This window comes from Anopheles ziemanni, chromosome 2, assembly GCF_943734765.1.
Source record: "Anopheles ziemanni chromosome 2, idAnoZiCoDA_A2_x.2, whole genome shotgun sequence".
Taxonomy (NCBI): domain Eukaryota; kingdom Metazoa; phylum Arthropoda; class Insecta; order Diptera; family Culicidae; genus Anopheles; species Anopheles ziemanni.
Genome location: NC_080705.1, coordinates 59,563,613 through 59,585,499, shown reverse-complemented (window position 1 = coordinate 59,585,499; position 21,887 = coordinate 59,563,613). Strand labels below are relative to the sequence as shown.

Genomic DNA, 21,887 nt, shown 5'->3' with positions numbered 1-21,887 from the left:
ACGATGGTGCCGGCGAAGGTGACCCATTACCCGAACAAGATGGATGTGATGGAGGCGCCCAGTCATCCGTGGCCGGGTGAAGGCTGGCGAAAGCCGAACGCCCGACGCAGGGGCGGATCAATTTTCCCGCTCGTTTGACCCAATCATCATTCAGATGATTAACTTTCGTTCACTCATCACCGGAGATCATCATAATATTTTCCCTTCACTTACGCGCACGATTCGACGGCGGGGTGGGAAGGGAAAGCAGTGAATAAAGGGCCACCCCAGCCCGATTCCGATCTGAGATTCACACAAAAATTGTCATTGTGATGAGAGTGGGTGCTTTTTTTTGCCTCCTCTCCCTTGTTCATGAAGCCAATTTCCTTTTTTTGTGTGTGTGTGAATACTTTCTAACGCAACACTAGGCAAGATTTATGAGCTCATCCTTTTACTCCTCGGTGGCTCGGCGCGCAAAGGCGCGCGTGCCTAGTGAAAGTGACTTTCACGTTTGAAGGATATGATAAATCTCCACTCGGTCGGTTTATTGTGCCCGTTGTTGAAGGAACGTTTGTCAAGGATTATCCCTCGGTGCTTCGTTGCGTGGAACTAAAAATTCAAAAAGCGGACAAGAACGAGATCGAAAAACGGGCTCGAAGGAGATAACGGGAGGCCAGGAAACATCTAGGTTGCCTTTGATTTCCTTGGTTGTAAACCATCTACCGAGGGGTGGCGTACGTACGAAAAAAGAAGGTGGTAGGAAAAAATGTGGTCATAAAAAAACGTAAAGTATGATTTAGAACACTCTCTTTCTTCCTGGAAAGGACGCTTTGAATTTCGCTCGCGATACAATTCACGATGTCCACCATATTTTTCTATGAAACACATTCATCCCGGTAATGATGGATGAGGGTTAGTTAGAGGAAGGAGGTATTCATTTTATAAATCCTTTTTGGAGATAAAAAGGTAAATTCAGAGACTCTTTCAAACGCCATTCTATCCACCCACGCATATTTTACGACTAAAATGGTTGGCCTTTGCGACAAAATATTATTCAAGCGATATCTTTCGAAAGGACTCATGCACATAGGATAGGCTAAACATGGATAGGCACTCTATTGGAAAAGAATTGCTAACAGAATTCATTTGTCTTTTTAATCAATTTCATCACTTCCATTGGATGTAATAATAGCACAATTTATCATTTCAAACATTACAGACCATACTTTTATATCAATTTATATGGAATATTGGCGATGATAATGATAACAAATCTATTTTTGATGAACAAGACAAGTGCATTACCCTCCGATCTAGATATGCTACGCCTCACTTTTTAGCAAAGTTCGGTGCTGCTCTGGATTCCACTAATTTATCCATTTCCGGAATCAGAAAACTCTACACCACTGGAACATCTTTTATACTTTCCGCTTGAAAGGCGTGTACTTATGCAACTGAAAAAACGGGAAACGTAGCGAAAGTTTCTTTCCCGGTCCATTTTCACGTTTGTAATCTTATCGTCTAATTAAAATTTGTGATTTTTCTTACAACTCGCCCATTAATTAAAAACTTTCGTACCGTTGGATTTCCACTCGGTTGCTGCATTATGCAGAAGAAGGCCACCGCTCGGAAGGACGCCCTTGTAGCGAATTACCACTGTCTCGGGAGACATGAAAGACAGTTATGCGGGGCAGTGGCGGGGAAGGTTTCCGTGAATGGACACCACTGGACAAAAATATCACTCCCAACTCATGGCAAAGTGCTGGAGCGCTCTTTCAATGAAACTGTCGTGGTTTGGGAAGTTAAAAGGAAAGAAAAATGGTAGCCTTCATATACACTTCGGTCCCGTCGTTTGTTTGATGGGGGGGAAGAGGTCGGTGTCGTGCGAGTGCGTCCTCGGGAGAGTGCTTCATTAAAAGCAAATTTCTTAATTTTGCTTCAAATTACTCCCAAATCAACAATTTAAAGTACTCTGCAGTAGTGTGCCTCGTAGCATCGCACTCAGGTGGTCAAGGATTCGTTTAAGAGGTCGAAGGGAGGCGAAGGTAATTGTGCACATTGCTTGGGGTTTTGCAAGGGGAAACCATGGGGGAGATGTGGTCGAGCAGAACGCAACACCATTACTAAGTTCAAGTCATTTTCCGTGTCTTGTCGGGATTCGTTTCTTTCTCTTGCTTGAACCGGTTGATATTACGCTGCCTGAAACGGAGCATGTTTTGCATAATTTATTGCCCTCCACCAGAAGTACTTTCGCGCTAGAAACATGCCTCCGCGCAAAGGGAGTTTTTCTGTGTGTGCCGTAATGGCACCTGCTAGACACCGGGACACGTCACGCTGGCGCAATGAAGCGAGTTTAAATTTGCCAACCATGTTTCGTATCCATCATACGTGGCGACATGGACCAATCGTTGCAAGCATTCAGCAAATCCTCGTCCATCCATCCCCCCCGTTCGCAACGTCCATTCCGAGAGCCATTCTTTCGCACAAAGAAGCTACTAACACCGGTACGGTACGACATTTTGCACCGATCGAGGACATTCTTGGATGAAACTTTGGAGACTAGAACCGCGGCGGAGCTTCTGGATGAACTTGGTCGAAAAGGTAACGCGTGCGTCATGATTAATGGTGACAGGGAAACAATGAATCAATTACCATTTTTGCATATATTAGCAGGGACTGCCTTCGAGTGTTGACTGGCTTCGTATGCGTGTGTGGCTGTGTGTGCTTTTTTGCAGCAGAAAGGCCACATTTATCGAGACAGCGTTCCCAGCGTTGACAAATGGGATATGAATGTATGCGATGATGAATGCGATTTGAAACTACCCGACACTACTTTGGTCAGGTGATGACAAATAGATTGACGCCGACATGAATGGGCCGTATAAATAGATTGGACAATAATAAAGGGTCATGAGAAAGAAACGACAAGGTAGAATAAACCTTTCAACAGGGAAGGGTAGACAATAAATTCAATCTGGATATTGCAAAATCACGAAGGTTTATGCAAACAGGTTTCGTTGGGTCGCTTACACGATGTAAATCATTAAACAGCAAATTTAGGATTTGTTCTATTGTGGTAGCCCAAAACATTTTGTTGTTGTAGCCCAGACCTAACGGAATTATTTTACATGAAGCACATAATTTCAGACGTTGATATTTAATTTATTTTAGTGATAATCGTTTTTATAAATCGATGAGCAAACACTCGGTTCGTGTGATTGTTTATTTGAATGCAAATATGTCTAAATTACCACCCATATCAGTATGACATGCTTAATATAGAGTTTGCGAGCACTGAATTAAAAAAATTAAAAAAATATAGAAGGTTAGAAGAAACAAAGGAAAATGGTATTCTGAAGATTGCATAAAATTGGTTGCTTAGAAGCAAAATAATAGTTTTATTTTTTTCCCATATAATTATTGAATTTTTATTTCCTCTGCCATGGCACTTATTACGTTTGCAGAAATTTTATGAAACGAATTAATTTTGTTTGAACATACGATTCTAAGATATGTTAATTTTGGTGATTTTTGGTTGCGGGGGGGGGGGGGGGGGGCAAACAAATTTCGAGGAAAAGAACGATGAAAAAACTGTATTTTATTTTTAAATATGGATGTAGTTTAGACAGCTTGATGTGTATGGTGAACAAATAATTAAATTGGGAAAAACAATTTATATTGCTGCAAAATATATTTCTAGGAGACAAATAGTACTACTCTTTAGGCAAAAACTAGTGCCAACGACAGCAACGGCGTGTCAAACCCCAGATGACGTGCAAAGGGGCAACGGTAATGAAGGTCGTAACAGCCATACGGGATTTGTATTTTAATTGGCTCGGCCCACTCATGACTTGGTTAAATATTCATTGCCATCTGCCAGCCGCATACACCTCGCTTTCATTCAATCAACGCTTATCTTATTCGACCGAACCATTCCTTGCATTGGTTTAAGCTGAAGCAAAGAGAAAAAAAAGACGAGCTTGAAAAGCACTCCCACCTTGTGAAATGGCAATGTCAATTAACTCAATCTACGCTGGAATTCGCTTCAACTCGCAGCGCACGAACCGGTCTCGATTGGCTGTGCCATCCGCTGCCGTTATCTTTGTTGAAACAACTGATTGCTCGTTTTATGCTGTTGCCACGTCTTGCAGTGCACGTGCCTTGCCCCTGCTCAGCTGGGGGAAAACCGACCCGTCCCTATCGACCGATGATTTCACTCGCTGTAACTGGATTTGAATCGTCTTTTCGTGGCCAACACCGATTTGCTCTCACCGACCGACCGACCGTCCGACCGGTTGAGTTTCCTCCAACGCCAACGCAAGGAGGAATCGGTTTCCCCAATCGACGATCGGCTGTGCGATTTCGCTGGAAATGTGCCCTGCAGCTGAACGGTATTATGCACATAGTGGAATGCGATGAATTAGCTGTTCGCCAGCATAGCTTCCGATTGATGCCAATTGATTGAATTTTCATCCATTCCGATTGCTCCTCCAAGCAGCGAGTAAATGTCAGTGAAGACAGCTGCTGATGGTGGTTTGATTCGCTTCCATCAAAGATAGTACCATTTCAATCAATCTAATCGTACGCCTGGCGTTAGTTGAAGAAAGCATACATTCCTGCGATCATTCGCTTGCATGCGTCTTAAAGTCCTCAACCTAATATTCTGAGATAAATGTATCAATCGATCCATTTTTGCAGCTAACGATTCTTCTCCTTCTTTTCGGGCTGTAATTAAATTCGAATCCCATTAACCAAACAGCGTAGAAGCGATTGTAATTCTCTGTTTCATAGTGGCAAAGTTCAAGCGTGATGACACACTGCAAATAATCTCAAGCCATACTTATTTACCACTGGGCGAAATATTTACCGGAAATGCTACACTCTTGACGCTGTAACGGCATCCGGAATGGTTGCTCTAACAAGCGATGTAATTAGCTATGTCTTGTGGTTTGACTGCTGCCCTTGCTGGATTCCCGGGAGCATTATCATCGGTTGGCGGTTTGTCATTAGTCAGCCAAGTTCAGCCATTCGAATACCGCGATGGTGGTTCGCGCAAAGCGCCATTGACGTACTCTTAATGGGACGGAAATATTGCGCGCTGTGCAAAGGGAATGAATAATAATTGTTTGACTCAATCGCACAGATAGCTGGTACGGTGATGGTGATGAGATGTTGATTACCGGAGCGGTGTGTATTGTTTTAACAAAAAGTGAAAGAAGCCTGTGAAGATACTTTTACGAAATAATGTACAAAAACAAGAGTCGCTTTTTGGCAGAATGTTATTCCGCTTACGAATGAATAAAATGTTTGTACGCATTAAAAGAAAAGCGTGTCTATAACTTCACGTACTTTTCCTTTCGGCGCAATAAGTAAATTAGATGGAACACTCAACTCGTGCAAGGAAATTCTTGACACTAAGTATGTGCTCGAGGACATACCCACCTTGTTGGGGGAAACGTGAAGCGTTGTCTTCGAACCCGTAAAGAGAGTTTCTAATTATGATTGCAGCGCCTTGATGACGATAATGATGATGAGCACAAACAAGCAAATTCTGACGATTCATGAAACTGGAGCCAAATTCTCGGAACTCCCACGGAAACCCGCTTTCCAGCAGATTTCCTGACGCCCGAGAATGGCAACAACCCCCGGGTGCGACGGTGGAGTAGGCATTATGCATTATCCGAAGTGCTCGTTTTTCACACTCCCACTCCTCTAACTCTAACCAGCTCTTTGATGATTAGATTATAGGGTAAGGAGAAAAATTTTAACTTCATTACGACATGATATTTGCATTTCCCTCCGAGCGAATAGCAGGGGCCGCCGGGGATGGTTCTGTGTGGAAGTAGCTCGTTTTATCACTCCTGAATGACAATAATCGGCCTCTCGGCTAAGCCGATGCAGAAAACGATCTGTCGCTAGAACTCATTAATCTTCACGAAGGGTAGGCTCCGAAGCCAATGATATGGCATTACCATTACCGCACTGTGCAGTCCCCTACAACATGGCACACCGCCAGCAGCGGCGTAACCGTACCGGAATGTCGCCCTAATAGAATCATTCTCCACGGTCTTCTCTTCTTCCATTGCAGACTCCAACGAGGCGAAGGCTGCGCACAGAAACTCATTAGGTCCATTACAAAGTCAATTTATAACTAAGAACAACACTAGGGTAATTAGTCAACGAGGAGGCCTAGCGGTGCTGCCGTGCAGCGTCACCATGACAACACCAGCCACTGTAAGTAAGTATTTTGTTAGTAACACGCTTTGGTTTGCTTCAGTTTTATGATTTAGTACTCCAAAGAAATATTGTAGTCTTTTTAAGTTTGAATAGATTTCTTTTTGCTTACACTTTTGTTTTAGCACCTTCGACATGTTGTTTGAAATATGAATTTTAAAAGCACAAACATGATGTCTTGATTTACGCCTTTATTGACATTGTGATAGTGAACGGCACCTAACATTGATACGATATCGGCACAAAGAAATTTTACCTAAAACAATCAAATGCCTATTGAGCTGGTTTGCTTTTAATTATACTTTTAACATGGTTTTTGGTATATAACGGTTAAGAGCTTTATATATCAAAAACCATGTTAAAAGCTGTTAAAATTATTGCATAATAACTGTTTATACTCATTAGACGATGCTGTTCGATTTTTCGTATCCTACCACGGTTTGATCCAACATGGGGTTTACGATTATTTCACTAGTTCAACCGGATAATAAAAGCTCTCTTTGTTTTAAAACCGCCCGAGAATTTCATTCCAGAGTGGTTCTATAGACGTTCCATGCGCGTCTTGAACGGTAAAACTGTGGTTGAAACATTCCTTCGTTAGCAAGTGAGTCTGAAAATCTGCTCAGATTGTCTGGAACGGATTTCTTTTATCTTTGGCTCTATTTCATTCCACCGACACCGGTCACGGATGGTTAAAAGTGGACGACATTTTCGTCCCGTTCTCCCGTGTCCAGTGCTCGGCTCATCGGTCGGAATGGATTGTGGTGGAGGATTTTCGCAAAGAAAAAAAAAAGATAAGACAACTTTACAAATAGTTCAAATGAAAGTTTTTAACCCTATTATCCCTCGTTTGTTCTCTGCTCTGATTTCGTTGTGTTTTCTTTTTGTTTCAAACCAATCTTTGCTATTGCTGGTTACTTCCAACACTTTGATCCTTGAGGTATTCTTAAGCTTCACACGGTTGAATGGCCGATTACTCAAGTTCTATTACTTTGATCTTAAAGAATAATTTTTTTTATCGAACCATACTGAACATTACGTATGACATACAATTCATGAATTTTCTCAGTTCTTCACTTTTGGGAGAGAGAACACGAACTCTAAAGGTAAAACATGGTACTCCAAAAGTGTTAAATTCAAACGACCATCTTGGTTACGTTTACTTTAAACACTTGAGCAAAATTCTCAATCGCAATAGCAAAACAATTCTCCATTCATTATGAAAGTTGTTTAAATGTGAAAGATAAGCTCATAAGTCGTAAGCTCCAATCCGTAAACCCTTCATCTCACAAGTAAACCATATTGCAGTAGTTTTTCAACGTGACCTTTTTGTGTCGAATTAGCTCCATTCTTCCTGGCATTCAAGTTCCTATCTCGAAAGCAAAAGATTAAGTTTATAAATTCATTTTTAACTCGAAAGGCTAGCATGTTGCTCTGTCGTATCGTACGGATGCTCCTGACAAGTTTTGTGAAAGACTGTCGGAGTTATTTTCGATTCGGTTTTTCGTTTCCTCTGCAGCTCCAATGTGTATAAATTTAATTTAAACTGCTCTTGGCATGCCTATTGCTGTCAAGTATGAGAAGAGTATATATAAATGAATTAGCTTCCATATGCTCTTGGACAACACTCTCAATTCTTTAAATTAAATAGTGCTGAATTTGTTTCACACAGCTCGAAAGGATACGTGAATCATGTTACTTATACCTGAACCAACACAAATCTCCCCAGAAACACTGGAAAAGTTATCTGAATAGAACATCTACACAATTTTTGTTCTTAACCTCATGTTCAAGTGATGTTCGAAAATAAACCCGCATTATTTTCTGTTCCGGGGCCCAATTTATTCTTATTTCATCGCATCCTTTCGTATTATTTCAAAATAAAACAAGAAAACAAAGTTAGATTTGTTTACCAAGAACCCGGGATTCATAAATAGCTTGTTTTGCAAAATCTGCAGGGAATTTTTAATAAATCCCTTGATGCCAGTTCCGTACGTCATAATCCTACTATAGTCTAGCCGAAAAGAATGGGCGAGCCGGTTTGTTTTCGTTATAAATATCGTGTTTTCATCATCGACTGTGGCAGATGAAAAAAAGACCAGTATTCTGAGAGTGTTTCACTTCCCGGTGGAAAGAGGGAAATGTTCGAAGAGAAAATATCCCTCGCACGTATCGTCGGTTCCGAAAAATGGTGTCCTTCCAACCGTTTTCGGTTGTTCAAATCGATTCAGGGGCGTCCAATGAAAATAGCCCGAAGAAGCACACAGCTCAGCAAAGTGAAAACATAAATACATCTCAAGTACCGTTTTTTTCGTTTTGCGTTATACCACATCCGCCATGGCTGATGTTACCGCTTCCAGTAGGATTGCAGGTGACCAACCACGTTCGATACTAGTACGACGTTCGTCGGGATCTACTTTTTCCTGGTCCTCGGTGACCATTTGACATTGTTTGCCAGCGAGCCGGAGGGAAAAATACCGGTGGGAAAACGATAATAAAGATAAAATTTAAAGTCTCTTGGCACGATTATGACATTTGACGTAACAAAATCAACAAGAGCCAAACGTGGAAGGAATGTTGCTACGGTAAAGTCAGCTTGTTTCCGGATGATACTGGTGTATCATAATCGAGCTGCCTTCGGAGGTGGTGGCAAGACATATTTTTCTGTTGATAGCACGATTGTTCAGACCCTTCTGAAAAAGCTGCGGGCAAAAGCTGATGAAGTGTGACAACGTGTCCTATCAATTTCTTGAGCAAGGAAGGGAAAGGATCGGATTGCGAGGGACCTAGAAGTAGGCATGATGTCTTCATCACTGAGGTTAGATTTTTGTGATTTACCGAGTTTTCATGTTATTGATTGAAGTTTCGAACAAGGCTTTTCTTTGTACGAAATGAATCCTTTTCAGCTAAAATTTAATTTACCATGCCAAGAGCCAACATGCAAAAAGTAGCAACCATGATACCGGCGATTGTGTTGAAAACTTCCGAAAACTCTTCATTCGAGAGGGCAGCAAACTGGAAAGTCTTCTCGGTATTTGTCCGCCCTTCCGATTGGTTCCATTTGCCGGCGAGGAAAGCGAATCGAATCCCATTCGTGGCGCAAAGTTTTCGAATAATTCGTTGCGCACGAAGAAGACGAAGAAAGGTTTCAAATTAATTTCAACTTTTCGCTTTCGGCCATCCTTTTTACGTCCCCAAGGGACGCGTTCGTGTTTGCGCAAGAAAGCGCAGAACAAAACATCGCCGGCTGGTGTCCCACGCCATCGGTTGTGGGTTGTTTGGTAGAATTTTTCGCAGGCAGGCAACATTTCGGAAGATTGCATTTCGGCCTGTCAAACTATGTCAAACGGGTTGCCGGTTCATGGCCACTCGAGAAAAGATTAGTTCATCGTATACGTCGTCGTTTTCGCCCGGGCACCCACGGCGTTGGACCGTGTTTATCCGAGACCTTCGAGAAACTCAATTGGGGCTCCGTTCCGACCGACGTTGGGGTTGGTTCGCGGGTGCCATTAGTTGTTGGGGAGGCATTTCTTTACTCTATTTTTATTTTTTCGGTTGTTGCGAAACTCAATTGTCCCCCACTCCCCTCGCCTCAGCCTTCAGCCAACATTCACCCACTCTTCCACTGGGAAGGTAACTGATTTTGAACATTTTATTGTATGCGGCAAGGTTCGATGAATTTTGCGCTACCGGGGTTTTTCCCCCGGAAATCTTGCCATCCGTTTCGGTTTTACTTTTTCCCCTACAGCCTTTCACAGTACCACCGGCCGATCTTTTCACCCAAAGTAGGCCTCTGTCGTCGAAAACGGCCCGATTGGCATACCGTTCGACCCGGCGAGCACTTGTGCCCAAAACGGCTCCAGCCCCGATCCCCGGCGCGAGCAATTACAACAAGTGAAAATTTAAGAATTTATTGCTAATTGAAATTTTATCCGACACTGCGTCCCGGGCCAAGAGCTGTGGGCCTGGCAAGGTTGGGTCCCGCGGGAAGATCTTGCTCACGGTTGGAAGAGGGAAGTAAACGGGCTACAGGTAAGGTGGCAAGGCTCAACTGTGGGGTTAGATGTTCTCTAGATGGCTTGTAAAATTCGACAAGTACGGTCAAGGGCCGTCCGGTTACACGGCGCGAAAATATTGGGCCGCCCAAGCCCCGGTATAGTTATTTTCTAATAGAACGAAAAAGGGTCGACTTCGGTTTCGGTTGAAATTAAATTTTTAGTCACTTAAATTTTGCCATTTGCCCACTTTTGCTTTCATTAGTGTTAGAAATGTTCCGTTATCTGCACCCGGTCCGTGTCCAGCCAGGTACTTGATCGCGTCTCGCACGCCGTGCGGCGCCATTTTTCTCTTTCCTCTCCCTCAGGTGTCCTGGTTTCGCCGGAAAGACTACCAGCTGCTGACGGTCGGCCTGTCGACGTACAGCAGCGACGATCGGTTTCTGGTGGAGCATACGCGGCACCTCGGCAACTGGGCGCTGCGGATAAAGAACGCCCGCAAGGAGGACGAAGGACTGTACGAGTGCCAAATTTCCACCCATCCACCCCAGTCGATATTTCTCGAGCTTAGGATCGTAGGTAAGTTGCAGCGATGGGAGCGATTGGGCGTTTGGGATTACAACGGGTGCGTTCGTTATTCCCATCTCCGGCATCCTGCCCCAAGTCCCGAAATAAAGGTCACCGAATGGACACCACCGCGTGGAATCTGGCGCAAAGAAATGCAATTTATATGCTAATTCGCGATGAATTATAAGTCACTCGGGAGCAACCGGAAGCTACCTGAAGCAGCGAGGGTTCGCACAGGTTGTTTTTCGCATCCGAAGTTGTTAAAAACGTCAAACTGCTGTACGCCGGATGAACATAGGCTTGAGCGCACGGTTCCCGTTTGTCGAGTTATCGAGTGTGGAATTTTCTTCACCAGGAATGACAGGCTCAAAGCTAAAAACGAGTCCTTCTTCGAACTGGCCAGCTATGAGGAATGATGTTTTATTCGTGCACTTAACCGTCAGGAAAAATAAAAACTTCCCCCGAAAACAACTCAACGACCCAACAACTCCTAGTGTTCTACGAAGCTTGATGCATTTCGATGGTCCTAGTTTCTTCATCTCATGCCTTTTTCCTCTTTCTTTCCAACCTTTACGGCCGAATTTCTTTTTCATGCCAAACAGAGGCGGTAGCAGAAATTCTCGAAGCGCCCGATTTGCATATAGACGAAGGATCAACACTGCGACTGGAATGCAAACTGAAACGTGCCACCGAAAGTCCGCTTTATGTCTTTTGGTAAGTATCGCATGGGTCGAGGTATTTGGTTTCTGTTTTTCCTTCCTTTACGATTTTTTTTCCCGCTATACTTCCCCAATCCCTGGAAGCCCTCACGCGCCTCGGTTGATCGGTTATGAAAGATTTATGGCCATCGAAGGGTGTTGCGGGCCGAGAAACAGCGCCCGGTGCTCCGGCGGTGAACGGAACGAAATAAATAAATATCCGTCAAGTGCCGAGCCCCGGGAGAAAAGCGGTCACTAGGAAGGAGCTCACGCAGCGCCGGAGCGGGGACAAAAAACCGACGAAACCACGGCGGTCTACGACGGGGGTTGGGGGGATTTCCACCGGCCTGCCAGTGAAGGCACAATTTATGACGAAATTTCACCAGCCTCGCTCGCTTTTTGATGTGGGCAAAGATGAAAAGGCGACCGGCTTTTATCAATAGCGAGCGGTCTATGATTCTGGTCCGGTGCTGCGGTATCCCCGTGGGAGGTTGGTAGAAATGGCATTTGGCGGTGAGGGATGGGAAGATTTTCTTCTTCCTATATTAGGTTACGGCTTCGCCCGCGTCCTTCACCTAACGCATTTTCGTATTCCGTTTTCCCGTTTGGGGACCCGGGGTCACTTTGACGTGACGGTATGCATCGTAATCATAAAACACGGCGCTCCTTCGGTAGCCCGGGCCGTCTTTCGTGGTCGAAAATATGCGAAACATCAATGGCGGCAGCGGTCGACGAGTGGATCGGAAGTCGAGAAAAATATGGGTCGCATCGCGAATGGAATGCACACCTCAATCGTTCGTTCGTTCGTTCGTTCGCTCGTGTGAAAGCAGATTTGGTCTCTGTGAACTTTGATGGAATGTGAATGAAATTCCTTTCTTAGACAAAGAGAAACATGAATGAGATCGAGGCTTATCCAAGGTAGGAAGTTTTGAAGAGTAAACAAAAAAAAAAGATGTTTGTTTGTGATTGAGCAACTGAGATAGAGTTGTCAAGTGGAAAGTCAATATGGGAATATGACATTTTTTTTATTGAACGTGAAAAAGAGTGATTTTAAAGCCCTCCATTTTATGTTCCAATTTCAAACAGACAAATTTATGAGAATGAACTGAATCAGATAAAATTTAGAATATGGTTAATATTTGACCTTTAATGCTGGTGAAAAAGATGAAGCCTTTTGCAACAAACATGTATAGATGAAGATCGAATATAAAACTTCAAACATTTTAGTATTATAGTAATGTAAATAATGTTCAAACCTAAAAAGTGTTTTAATATATACAAAGTATTGCATATATTACTTGATACTTAATTAAAAATTCATTTTAAGAAGTTTCTTCCTCTTCATTCGAATTTAAGGTGTTTAGCCATGATTCAGTTTTGTAACTAAGTTATTATGGATTACAAGTATCGTGACACTGGTTGTGCCGCTCGAAAGATTGACGGAAATAAGTGTTACATTTCCAGTTTTATACCAGGCAGGAACATAATAAAACACCCAAGTTGGTAATTATTTCGTCACGAGTTTCTTGTCTCGTGAATGAAACTGTAGAGAAGAAAATAAACTATAAACATCTGAGTTCTTCTCAGATAACAAAGTTTCTTCTCCTTAAACTTTATACTGCAATTTAAAACGAAACCAGAACGTTACAAACAGACCCCATTTTGAATCATTATTGTGTTGGTAATAAATTCATTGGGCATCGAATTCAACAACTCTTCTTTGATTATGTTACGGCCTTCAAAAGTAATTTTTTGTAAATCTTTGCCTCAAAAGATAGCTAAAATGAGAAACTAAAAATTTCGTTAAGGGTTCACACGATTCAATATCACTAGTTCTAAAATAGCGTTTACGAAACTTAATAGCCACGAAGGTTCAGTGATTCAAAGTATAACATTGAAATTAATGATGTACGATCTCTGTTGTGAGCGACTGTAAATTACGGGATCTCAAGAGCATAATCAGCTCAGCTCATAATATTCAAGCTGTTGTGTTTGCCTCAAAGTGTAAGCTTTTCTTTATGGCCACCTTTCGAGGATGAAATATGCTTTGATCTTTCACGGCCATTTTGTTTCCAGAAGCGATTTTCCGTTTCCATGGCGAAGTTTTGGGCCCGCGCCGAATGAAGACCATTACAACTCCATTAAAACACATTTATCTTCATCATAAATCAGCTTTATACGACCTGCCCCGGTGTACCAGTTTCTGGCGGTGGAGTTTGTGTGCCTTCAATTTTCCACCCTGGACAGCACAGGTAGATTTTTTTCCAACGCTCGGAAAACCCGGTCACATTTCAGCCAGCAAAATCACAAAACTGCACCTTCTCCCAAACGGATACCTTTACCTTTTAAAACTCCAAATTCGATTAGTTCGCATTCTTCGCATGGTTCGCCCGAGCTAATGTCCGGAAATTTGTATGGCCCGCCGAGTGAACGTTCGTCCGCCCCGCAAACACAGTAACACATACCTCCCCCCTGGCGCTCCGTAATCGTCCACCTGGAATGATGATGACTGCAGCGTTTTGCCAGCGTCAATATGGGGCGCGACGATTTATGAACGCGTATCAAATTTCAATCTCTTCCACTTCATTTATTATGCTGAGCAAAGTCGGGCGAGGACGAAAAAGGCGAGAAAAAAAGAAAAATTCACGTCCCGTACGCCGAACGTTGACAACGTCGACAAGAGCTTCCGTGTGGGGGATGTGTGACGGATAATATCGATAGGGCACAGCGCCAACCAGGGCGTATACTTTGGCGTTTGTTTTACTGGGCGTATACTTTTTTCTTCGGCTTGCAATTTTTCCTTCGTTCTCATAATTTCCCGTCCTTCACTTGGGCTTTCCCGAATGGCTTTTCTCACACGCGGCCGCTTTTTTTTCTCCCTCAGGTACCACGAAGATCGGATGGTGAACTACGACCAGGAGGATGGTGTGTCCGTGTCGAACAATAAGCTGTCCTCCAGCATCCTGACGGTGCGGAACGCGACGGCCCGGCACGGCGGTAACTACACCTGCGCCCCGGCCAACGCCCGCCAGTCGAGCGTTTACGTGCACGTGTTGAAAGGTAAGGTTTCCTATCCGGCGGTATTATTTTTCCTCTCACTCGTCGCATCCTGCCCGGCTTTGATTACGCCTCCCCACTTTAACCGTTGTGTGCATCGTTTGAGAACGCGCACTTTGCATTTTGCCCCAGCTCCCGAACGGACGGCCGAACAAACGTTGCAAAAATAGCATCGAATGAATGTATCCTCGAGAAACGTCTCTCACTCTCTCTCTCTCTCTCAACTTTCCACGTTCGTTCGTAGGGTGGAGGAAAGCGAAACTTTTTGTGTTTTCCTTTTTTTTGTGTTGCTCCACACCGCATTGTCAGAGCAGAAAACGGAAAAACCCGAAAAAGAGTCCAGAGAATACTTCAGTCGATTAGGAAAAGTATCCTTTTCAGCCAACGGTCATCAAAAGGTGGTACGAGGCCAAACCGGGAGGGAAATGGAAGGCAAATTCATAAATTCTACTACAACCCTGGCACACCGAGTGCCGACTCGCAACTCGCAACTCGGTTGGGAATAAAAGAGTGCTTGCTCCGGAAGGCTCAGGGGTTTTTTTTGGAATTGAAAGAAGGGAAAGAAGAAATATGGTTTGGGGAGAGAAAAAAAGTATGCTTGCGTCGGCCAAGAAGAACAACTCGGTTCGTGTGCAGCCAGGCTAGGGCTCGTGCTCCAACTGCTGGCCAGCAGCACCAGCAACAGCAGCAGCGAGCGAAGAAATTGCTTCGAGACTACTGCAATGCATCATTATCGGACACTTTGTGAAATATGAGCAGTGCAATAACATATGTTCGTTTGTAGCGACGTGGGTTTGGGTTCCGGCGCATCCGACGGGGACGGGGATTGAAGATTGATGAAGGTTCCACGGAAGGAATGGTGGGCCGCCGGGCAAACGAGAAGCGTGGTTTGAGAAGGAGTAGCTTTCCCCCCCCCCCCCACCCACCGAGGGCACACAAGCCGAGGGAGTGACACAAGAAAGGGGGCCGGGAAAAATAACACCAAACACTTTACCGAAAAATGAACGCTAAACATATGACGGCAACCCAAGTGTTGGCAAGAGTTTATTTTACGTTGTGTGCTAGTGTGTGTGTGTTTGTGTTTGTGTGTTGTTATTTTTCCTGCGCCTGTTTGCAAACTGTTTTCCACTGATTTTTTTTTCTCCGACGCTGAGAAACTTCCAAACGTGAGCAAAGGGCAAAGCGGCAGTAAAGATGAGGTTGGAAATAAATATACAATTTTCCTGTTCACATGCTCAGGCCGCTGCACGATGGGTGGTGGGGTAGGTGATGGAGGGTGAGGGGAGTGGAATGCCATCGCATGTCAAGCCGGTATGGAACGACCCATCCGGCGTTCCATACGGAAGAACGAAACGAAAGGCAGCGCAAGAGGAGCAGTGGGGGAGTAGTGAAGGAGGTGGCGAAAACATGCAATAGAAATTTAATTTCCTTTCACTTCCGTCCTCCGTGGGAAAAAAAACCCCCCGGGAAACTTTAGACGCCCATTCTGAGGAACGGCAAAAGGAAAAGTACGAAACAAAAATTGGTGAGAAAAGTGGCCCAAACGGATGCGATACGGGAGACTACATATCGCTTTCCACCGGCCTCAACTCCAGTGGTTCTCAACCCCTCCCCCCCCCATGGCCGATGCTGCCAAGTGGCACAAACGTGTGTCCGAAGTTTGCAATTTTGTTGCTTTCCGTTTTCCAAAGCCGCTTTCCAGGTTGGTAAGGTTGTTCAAACAACTCGCCGGAAAATTGTAGACCCACAAATGTCCCCAAATCTTTGTGAACGAAACGCAAACGAAAGTCACTCTCGGACGCCATGAGTTGCTCATTTCTTTCGTGCTGTAAACAAGCAAAAATTCTTTGCTAATGTTTTGCCCGAACATCACGACGCGGGTACTGCGAGGGGCAAGGGTGGAAAAACTTTTACCATCATCGGTCGCCAGCTAGATGGACACGGGCACATTTTCCGAAAATACCACTAGAGGTTGTGTCCGTTTCCCTTGGAATTACATAAATTTTGAAATCGGTAGGAATGCATGGGGACGAAAAATAAAAAAATCGGTTGGAAAAGCGGAAAACTTTTTCTTATATCACTCACCGAATTTGGGTAACCTAGGCTCGTGGCGAGATAAATCTTTTTTCGTTTCCCTACCTTCTCTATCTTTCCGTTTCAGCGTGAACAAGCGGTGATACAATTGTGAAACGAAAACCCCAAAGTATTATTCACGATCGGTCGGAAAGCGTGCATTGTGTGGGTCTTGTATCGCACCAGCGACTTTGGGGGAAGTTTAGCGGGAAAGTGGCCGCCCGTCGCTGGGCGATACTGATTTTTCGGTTCACGCGAGCGTCGACCGTAATTGATTTCCTGATGGGAAAATTCCTTTTGCATTAAACTTCGCCGACAGAGAGACGAACACGATACAACCTGCCTGCACTCTGTGGGCATCCAGCGGTGGCTTACGTGGCGATTCTGTGACCGGTTCACATGGAAATGGGAAAATGAAACCATTCTCTTAGTGTGTGGTAACTGGGGCAGCCCGCGGAAAAAGTAATAACTTTAAAATTCACTTTCCCTGTAAATGGATGCGAGTGGAAACGCAACCGACGGACGGTTGGACGGGGAGTCGAAACATTTGGCACGCCGCGGGGAAGTTTTAGCACATCACTAACTTTTCTTCCCTTTCCCACAGGGGGGAGTTTGTCGTCTCGTGTCCGTGGCTGATAAAGCGGCGTGCTGGGAAGTGAAGGAAAAGTTATTTTACACGTCCTACCCCCGACTAGGCGACCGAGGCTTTTCCCGGACATTACTTCTGGTGGTTTTGATTTGATATCACTTTTTTATGATTCGTTTGTTATTTCCTTCGGCATTTTTGCTAGACCCAGCTCACACAGCTTTCCCAGTGCCAGGACCGCCGGAGGAGGCTTTCCAAAAGAGCATCCCGGAGGAGGCACTATTTTATTCGCCCAGCTTGCGCCATCCATTTCGAATCAGAAGTTTCCCGTCGTAAATGGTGGTCTGTTGGTACGGTGGGCAGGAAATGGTTAGCGTATAGCGTTCCCGCACTGGGCAACTCTTTCTAGTGAAGTTTTTTGGAATACATTACTGCTGCCCCTGGCAGTCCGGGCGATTTATGTCCGTCGGAAGAGCAACGGAAACGAGAGAAAATGAATTTCATTAATGCATTTACGATTTTGCCCGATATTTGCCCGTCGGCTGTCGGTTGCACCGCGCCGGGGATGCCCGTTTGATTGCGAACGGATTATTGAAATGATTATGCTTGTGGGAAAAAGTTTCTGCACCCAACAGGGGAGTACATGTTCGGAGTTGAATTGTGTATTAGTTGCAGCAGTTTAAGCTGATCGTGCTGAAGCGATACGTACAAATGGGTTGTTGTTGAAATCCGGAAAGTTTCATTTATCTATCGGATGTGGGATTAAAGAAACAAATTAATAACTACCCATGCTAAATCAGTATGTTGTTGTATTAGACGATTGACGTGATTAAACATTTAAACCATGTTCACTCTTTTCAAATGTGTTTTGAAAAAACCTCTTTTAATGTGGCGGATCAATATACTCCGGGGCCCCATGTGGTGTTCAAACTGGAACCCTCCAGACATTCCTAGTATGCGAAATGTGTCTACACTAAAGATCAAAGTTGATTGTATTTGTTTTAAAAGAGCCCGTATTCCATCCATTTCATATTTCCATTCCACATGTTTGCATATTTTCAAAATTTTTATGTTTATTAATAAGAATAAATTCTAAAGGTAGTATGTAAATTCTAAAAATATACATGCAAAATGGTAAGAAATTTAATTTAAAAAAATGGTATAGTTTAACCCGCTTTTTTGTTATAATACCCCCATCGAATTTCAGATTCCATTTACAATAATTTCTATAAATTAATCCATAATATGTTTTTTATAGGTAATTCACTTTTTGGATGTCGTTGTACATATAACTTTAAGAAATCATCACATTCAGTAAAACAGTTTAAATAAGTTTCAAAAAAATTCGGACTATCCGAATCAGGTTTTTTTATTATGGCTTCTAAATTCTCAACCGGAACGACATAATAATTTTCCATTGGAAACTACTGTTTTTGTTACCTTTCGCTGTTCTATTTCTTATAACGAATGCAAATCTATTCTACTGTTAAAAGATAATTTACTGTTAAAAGATAAAGTTCAAATAGCTACCATGTGATATTTTGATTTTTAATGGTTACACAGTACATTTAAAATTGCTCTCCAATTATTAAACGCTTGAACATCTAGTAGGATTACAATTTACATTGGTAACAATGCACAGTTTTGCAAACATTTTTGTTTGCTTTCTGATGGTTTGTTTTCTGCAAATTATACTTGTCGGTTTTACTAATCTAGGTTAGAACCTTTAATTCCATCGGTTCTGTTGAAGAAAGACTAATACGCTTTAGTTTACAAAAATTTGTCAGAATTCAAATTTGTCAGAAGACAATCGTGTGACTTTTTCCATCTTTCAGAATCATAAAAGTGTTCTGAGAGGAATTTGTTTCAATTAATACAAATTTATTACGGCGAAAAAAAAAACGAGACGAGTGCTTGTTGATAAATAAATCTAGAATGAAATACAGCGTTTTACATCTCACCTAGCAACCGCGGCAGTGTATGCAGAACGTCAAGAATGATAGCCTACTGTAGAGTATTTGATGTTGAATCGCAAAACCCATAAGTGGCAACAGAAACGGGTTAGTAGAAAAAACATCACTTTCTAGGATCTACCAGAATGAAAGTTGTCTCATGGATGTTTGAAGTAGAGACGACCAGTTGAAAGGTACAGGATAAGGTAGGCTATGATCGCTTTTTCGCATCAGAAAACGAGCGCGAATCACAACAATCCTCGCAAAAGTATGTTTTCGATCGGAAAGCGATTTTCCCCTACTTTTACCTGCACCCCTCGACTGGTCGTGCCTACTTCGAACATCCACGCGACAACTTTCATTCTGGTAGATCCTAGAAAGTGATGATTTTTCTACTTACCCGTTTGTGTTGCCACTTGTGGGTTTTGCGATTCAACATCAAATACTCTGCAGTAGGCTATCATTTTTGGTGTTCTACATACACTGCCGCGGTTGCTAGGTGAGATGTAAAACGCTGTAATAAAATAATGAAGATGACAAGAAAATAAAAATTGTTAGTAAAAAGTTAGAAGGTCAAATTCATGCAGGTGGTTTTATTGACCGGACTGTAAAATGTGAATTCAAGCTTGAAATTAGTGTGAAGTTTAAGGTCTACTTCATTTTTAAATAATTTGCGATTTCGCTTAGATAAGATTAAAGAATGATGATAATTTTTTTCTAAATTGTTCTGAAATGAATATAAACTTTTACAATCGTCCACAAGGTGAAAAATGTGATACTAATAAAACACTAACGCTAGCAGTCAATGTCCATAATAATGCACTCCGTGGTTAACGATGCTTTATGGCAGGGATGTCAAACATGCGGCCCGCGGGCCACATGCGGCCCGCAAGAACATTGGGTGCGGCCCGCGACCCCTTTGAAACAATGCATCGAAAGTTTGGATCCTTGAGTATTGGCTTTCCTTTCAATAGCAAAATATTTAATGTAAATCGTTTCACGAACTGCGAATTGCAAGATAACTGAACGAATGTCAATTTAAACAATTTCAATAAGAAAGTGATATGCAACTTTGATCCACATCACGCCGACATAGAGCGGTTGACAACAGCAAAGGTTTTACGCAGATTTTTCTAGACAAGTGGATAAATAGTGTTTATAGAAAACAAACGTGATGAACTACAAGACCATTCCAAACAAAATAACAGATGTGGAGCAATAAGTTACCTATTATAATTATATACCTTTACTTTTCTAAAATCTTTACCGAAATACACAATAGTGTTGAACTGCAACATATATTTCAATAAACTTGATTTGAATTCGTTAAAATTTGGAAAACGATTGAGCGACAAACCCTCTCTTTTACTCAAAATTAGTAAATTTTATAAAAAGTAATATAATATGAAAAAATGTGAAAATGTAAAACATGATTGACTGTTAAGATAAAACCACTTTGATAAGAACATATTTCCATCAATCCAATCAATTATATGGTTTGGCCCGCGAACCTATTTTAGGAGGAAATGCGGCCCGCGAACCTATTTTGAGAGGAAATGCGGCCCGCGAGGTGAAACGAGTTTGACATCACTGCTTTATGGTATTTTGCACCGTGTGCGTCCACGTTAAGTACGGGTGAGTGTCCCTTGGTAACCGCCAAGTGCGAAAGACAACAAAAAAAAAAAAATCGATCACATCAAAGAAAGCGAAGTGTCTTTGCCACACAAACCAAGCTCAAGGACCTTTCCATTTCGCCAATCAACTCCGATCAGATGACGCCGCAACATCGTCGTGGTTGTGGCCGCATCGTCGTGGTTGGGGGCTACAAAACCAGCGCGACCCGACGGTGGGAAAATGTCCTAGCCAAACGTGGACAGGAAAGTGAGTGATTTAACCTCATTTCACGAGCGTCGACTGTGACCGTCTCGTTTGTGCTTGATCGAGCAGCTTATATGACGGGTCTGGAAGTGGAGAGTACATGCAAAGAACGAGAGCAAACGCAAGAAGGCTAGATGAATGTCCTGACATGGTGAAAAGGTCGCTGGTAAGGATTTTTTTTACCCTCCCCACCACCGGCACCTTGACCCCACCACCGGCACCTGCGCCAAGGCACGTTGGAAATGATTTATGTTCCGTTGGAACCAGCCATGGCCCAAACCGGTGTCATCTTCAGCAGTGCACTTCTTTTCCCAACCGTCACCACTCCCGGGTCATCCCGGGGATCGCTTCCGAACGCTGGCGGCAGGTGCAGAAGTAATGTGTTGCGAAAATGCATTAAACATTCATTTTCCGCGCTCGCGAGAGTTATTTTTCGTCCTCTTTCGCGTGCGAAAATTAATCTCTTCCATGCAATTGCGGTGAGGATTCGTTTCGTGTGTTCTTTTTTCACGTCTCACGTTCAGGAGCGAACACTCTGGTCGATTATGTTTTTAACGCCGGTGGGAAAACTGGACCATTAAGCATCCATCGACCGGAGCGTAGACGTACTTTAGCACTCAAAGCGACGGTTGATGAAGTAGTTCCATATTTTTATGGTGACTCCATTATGGAACCTGTTTTTTCGCTGTCATTTTGCGATGTCGTTTACTCGTTCACTGCCCTTGGAAATAATCAAATTCGCGAACGTAAACGTATTTTTAATTTATATTCTCTTACTAGATTTAGTGAAAGCATTTAACTTCTTCAACAAGAATAAATGCTCAACCATATATTTTTTCTGATAAAAAATAACATTTTAAATACACTC

General features: G+C 43.1%; 1 protein-coding gene across 1 annotated transcript in view; it reads left to right on the top strand.

Annotated features, from left to right (window-relative positions):
* LOC131293985 (uncharacterized) overlaps positions 1-21,887 on the top strand; it is a 44,220-nt gene that overhangs the window by 15,326 nt on the left and 7,007 nt on the right. The window contains exons 2-5 of the mRNA XM_058322034.1: positions 6,068-6,213; positions 10,577-10,787; positions 11,378-11,489; positions 14,358-14,533. Of these exons, the coding sequence (XP_058178017.1) occupies positions 6,068-6,213; positions 10,577-10,787; positions 11,378-11,489; positions 14,358-14,533 (645 nt within the window). The remainder of the gene's footprint in view (positions 1-6,067; positions 6,214-10,576; positions 10,788-11,377; positions 11,490-14,357; positions 14,534-21,887) is intronic.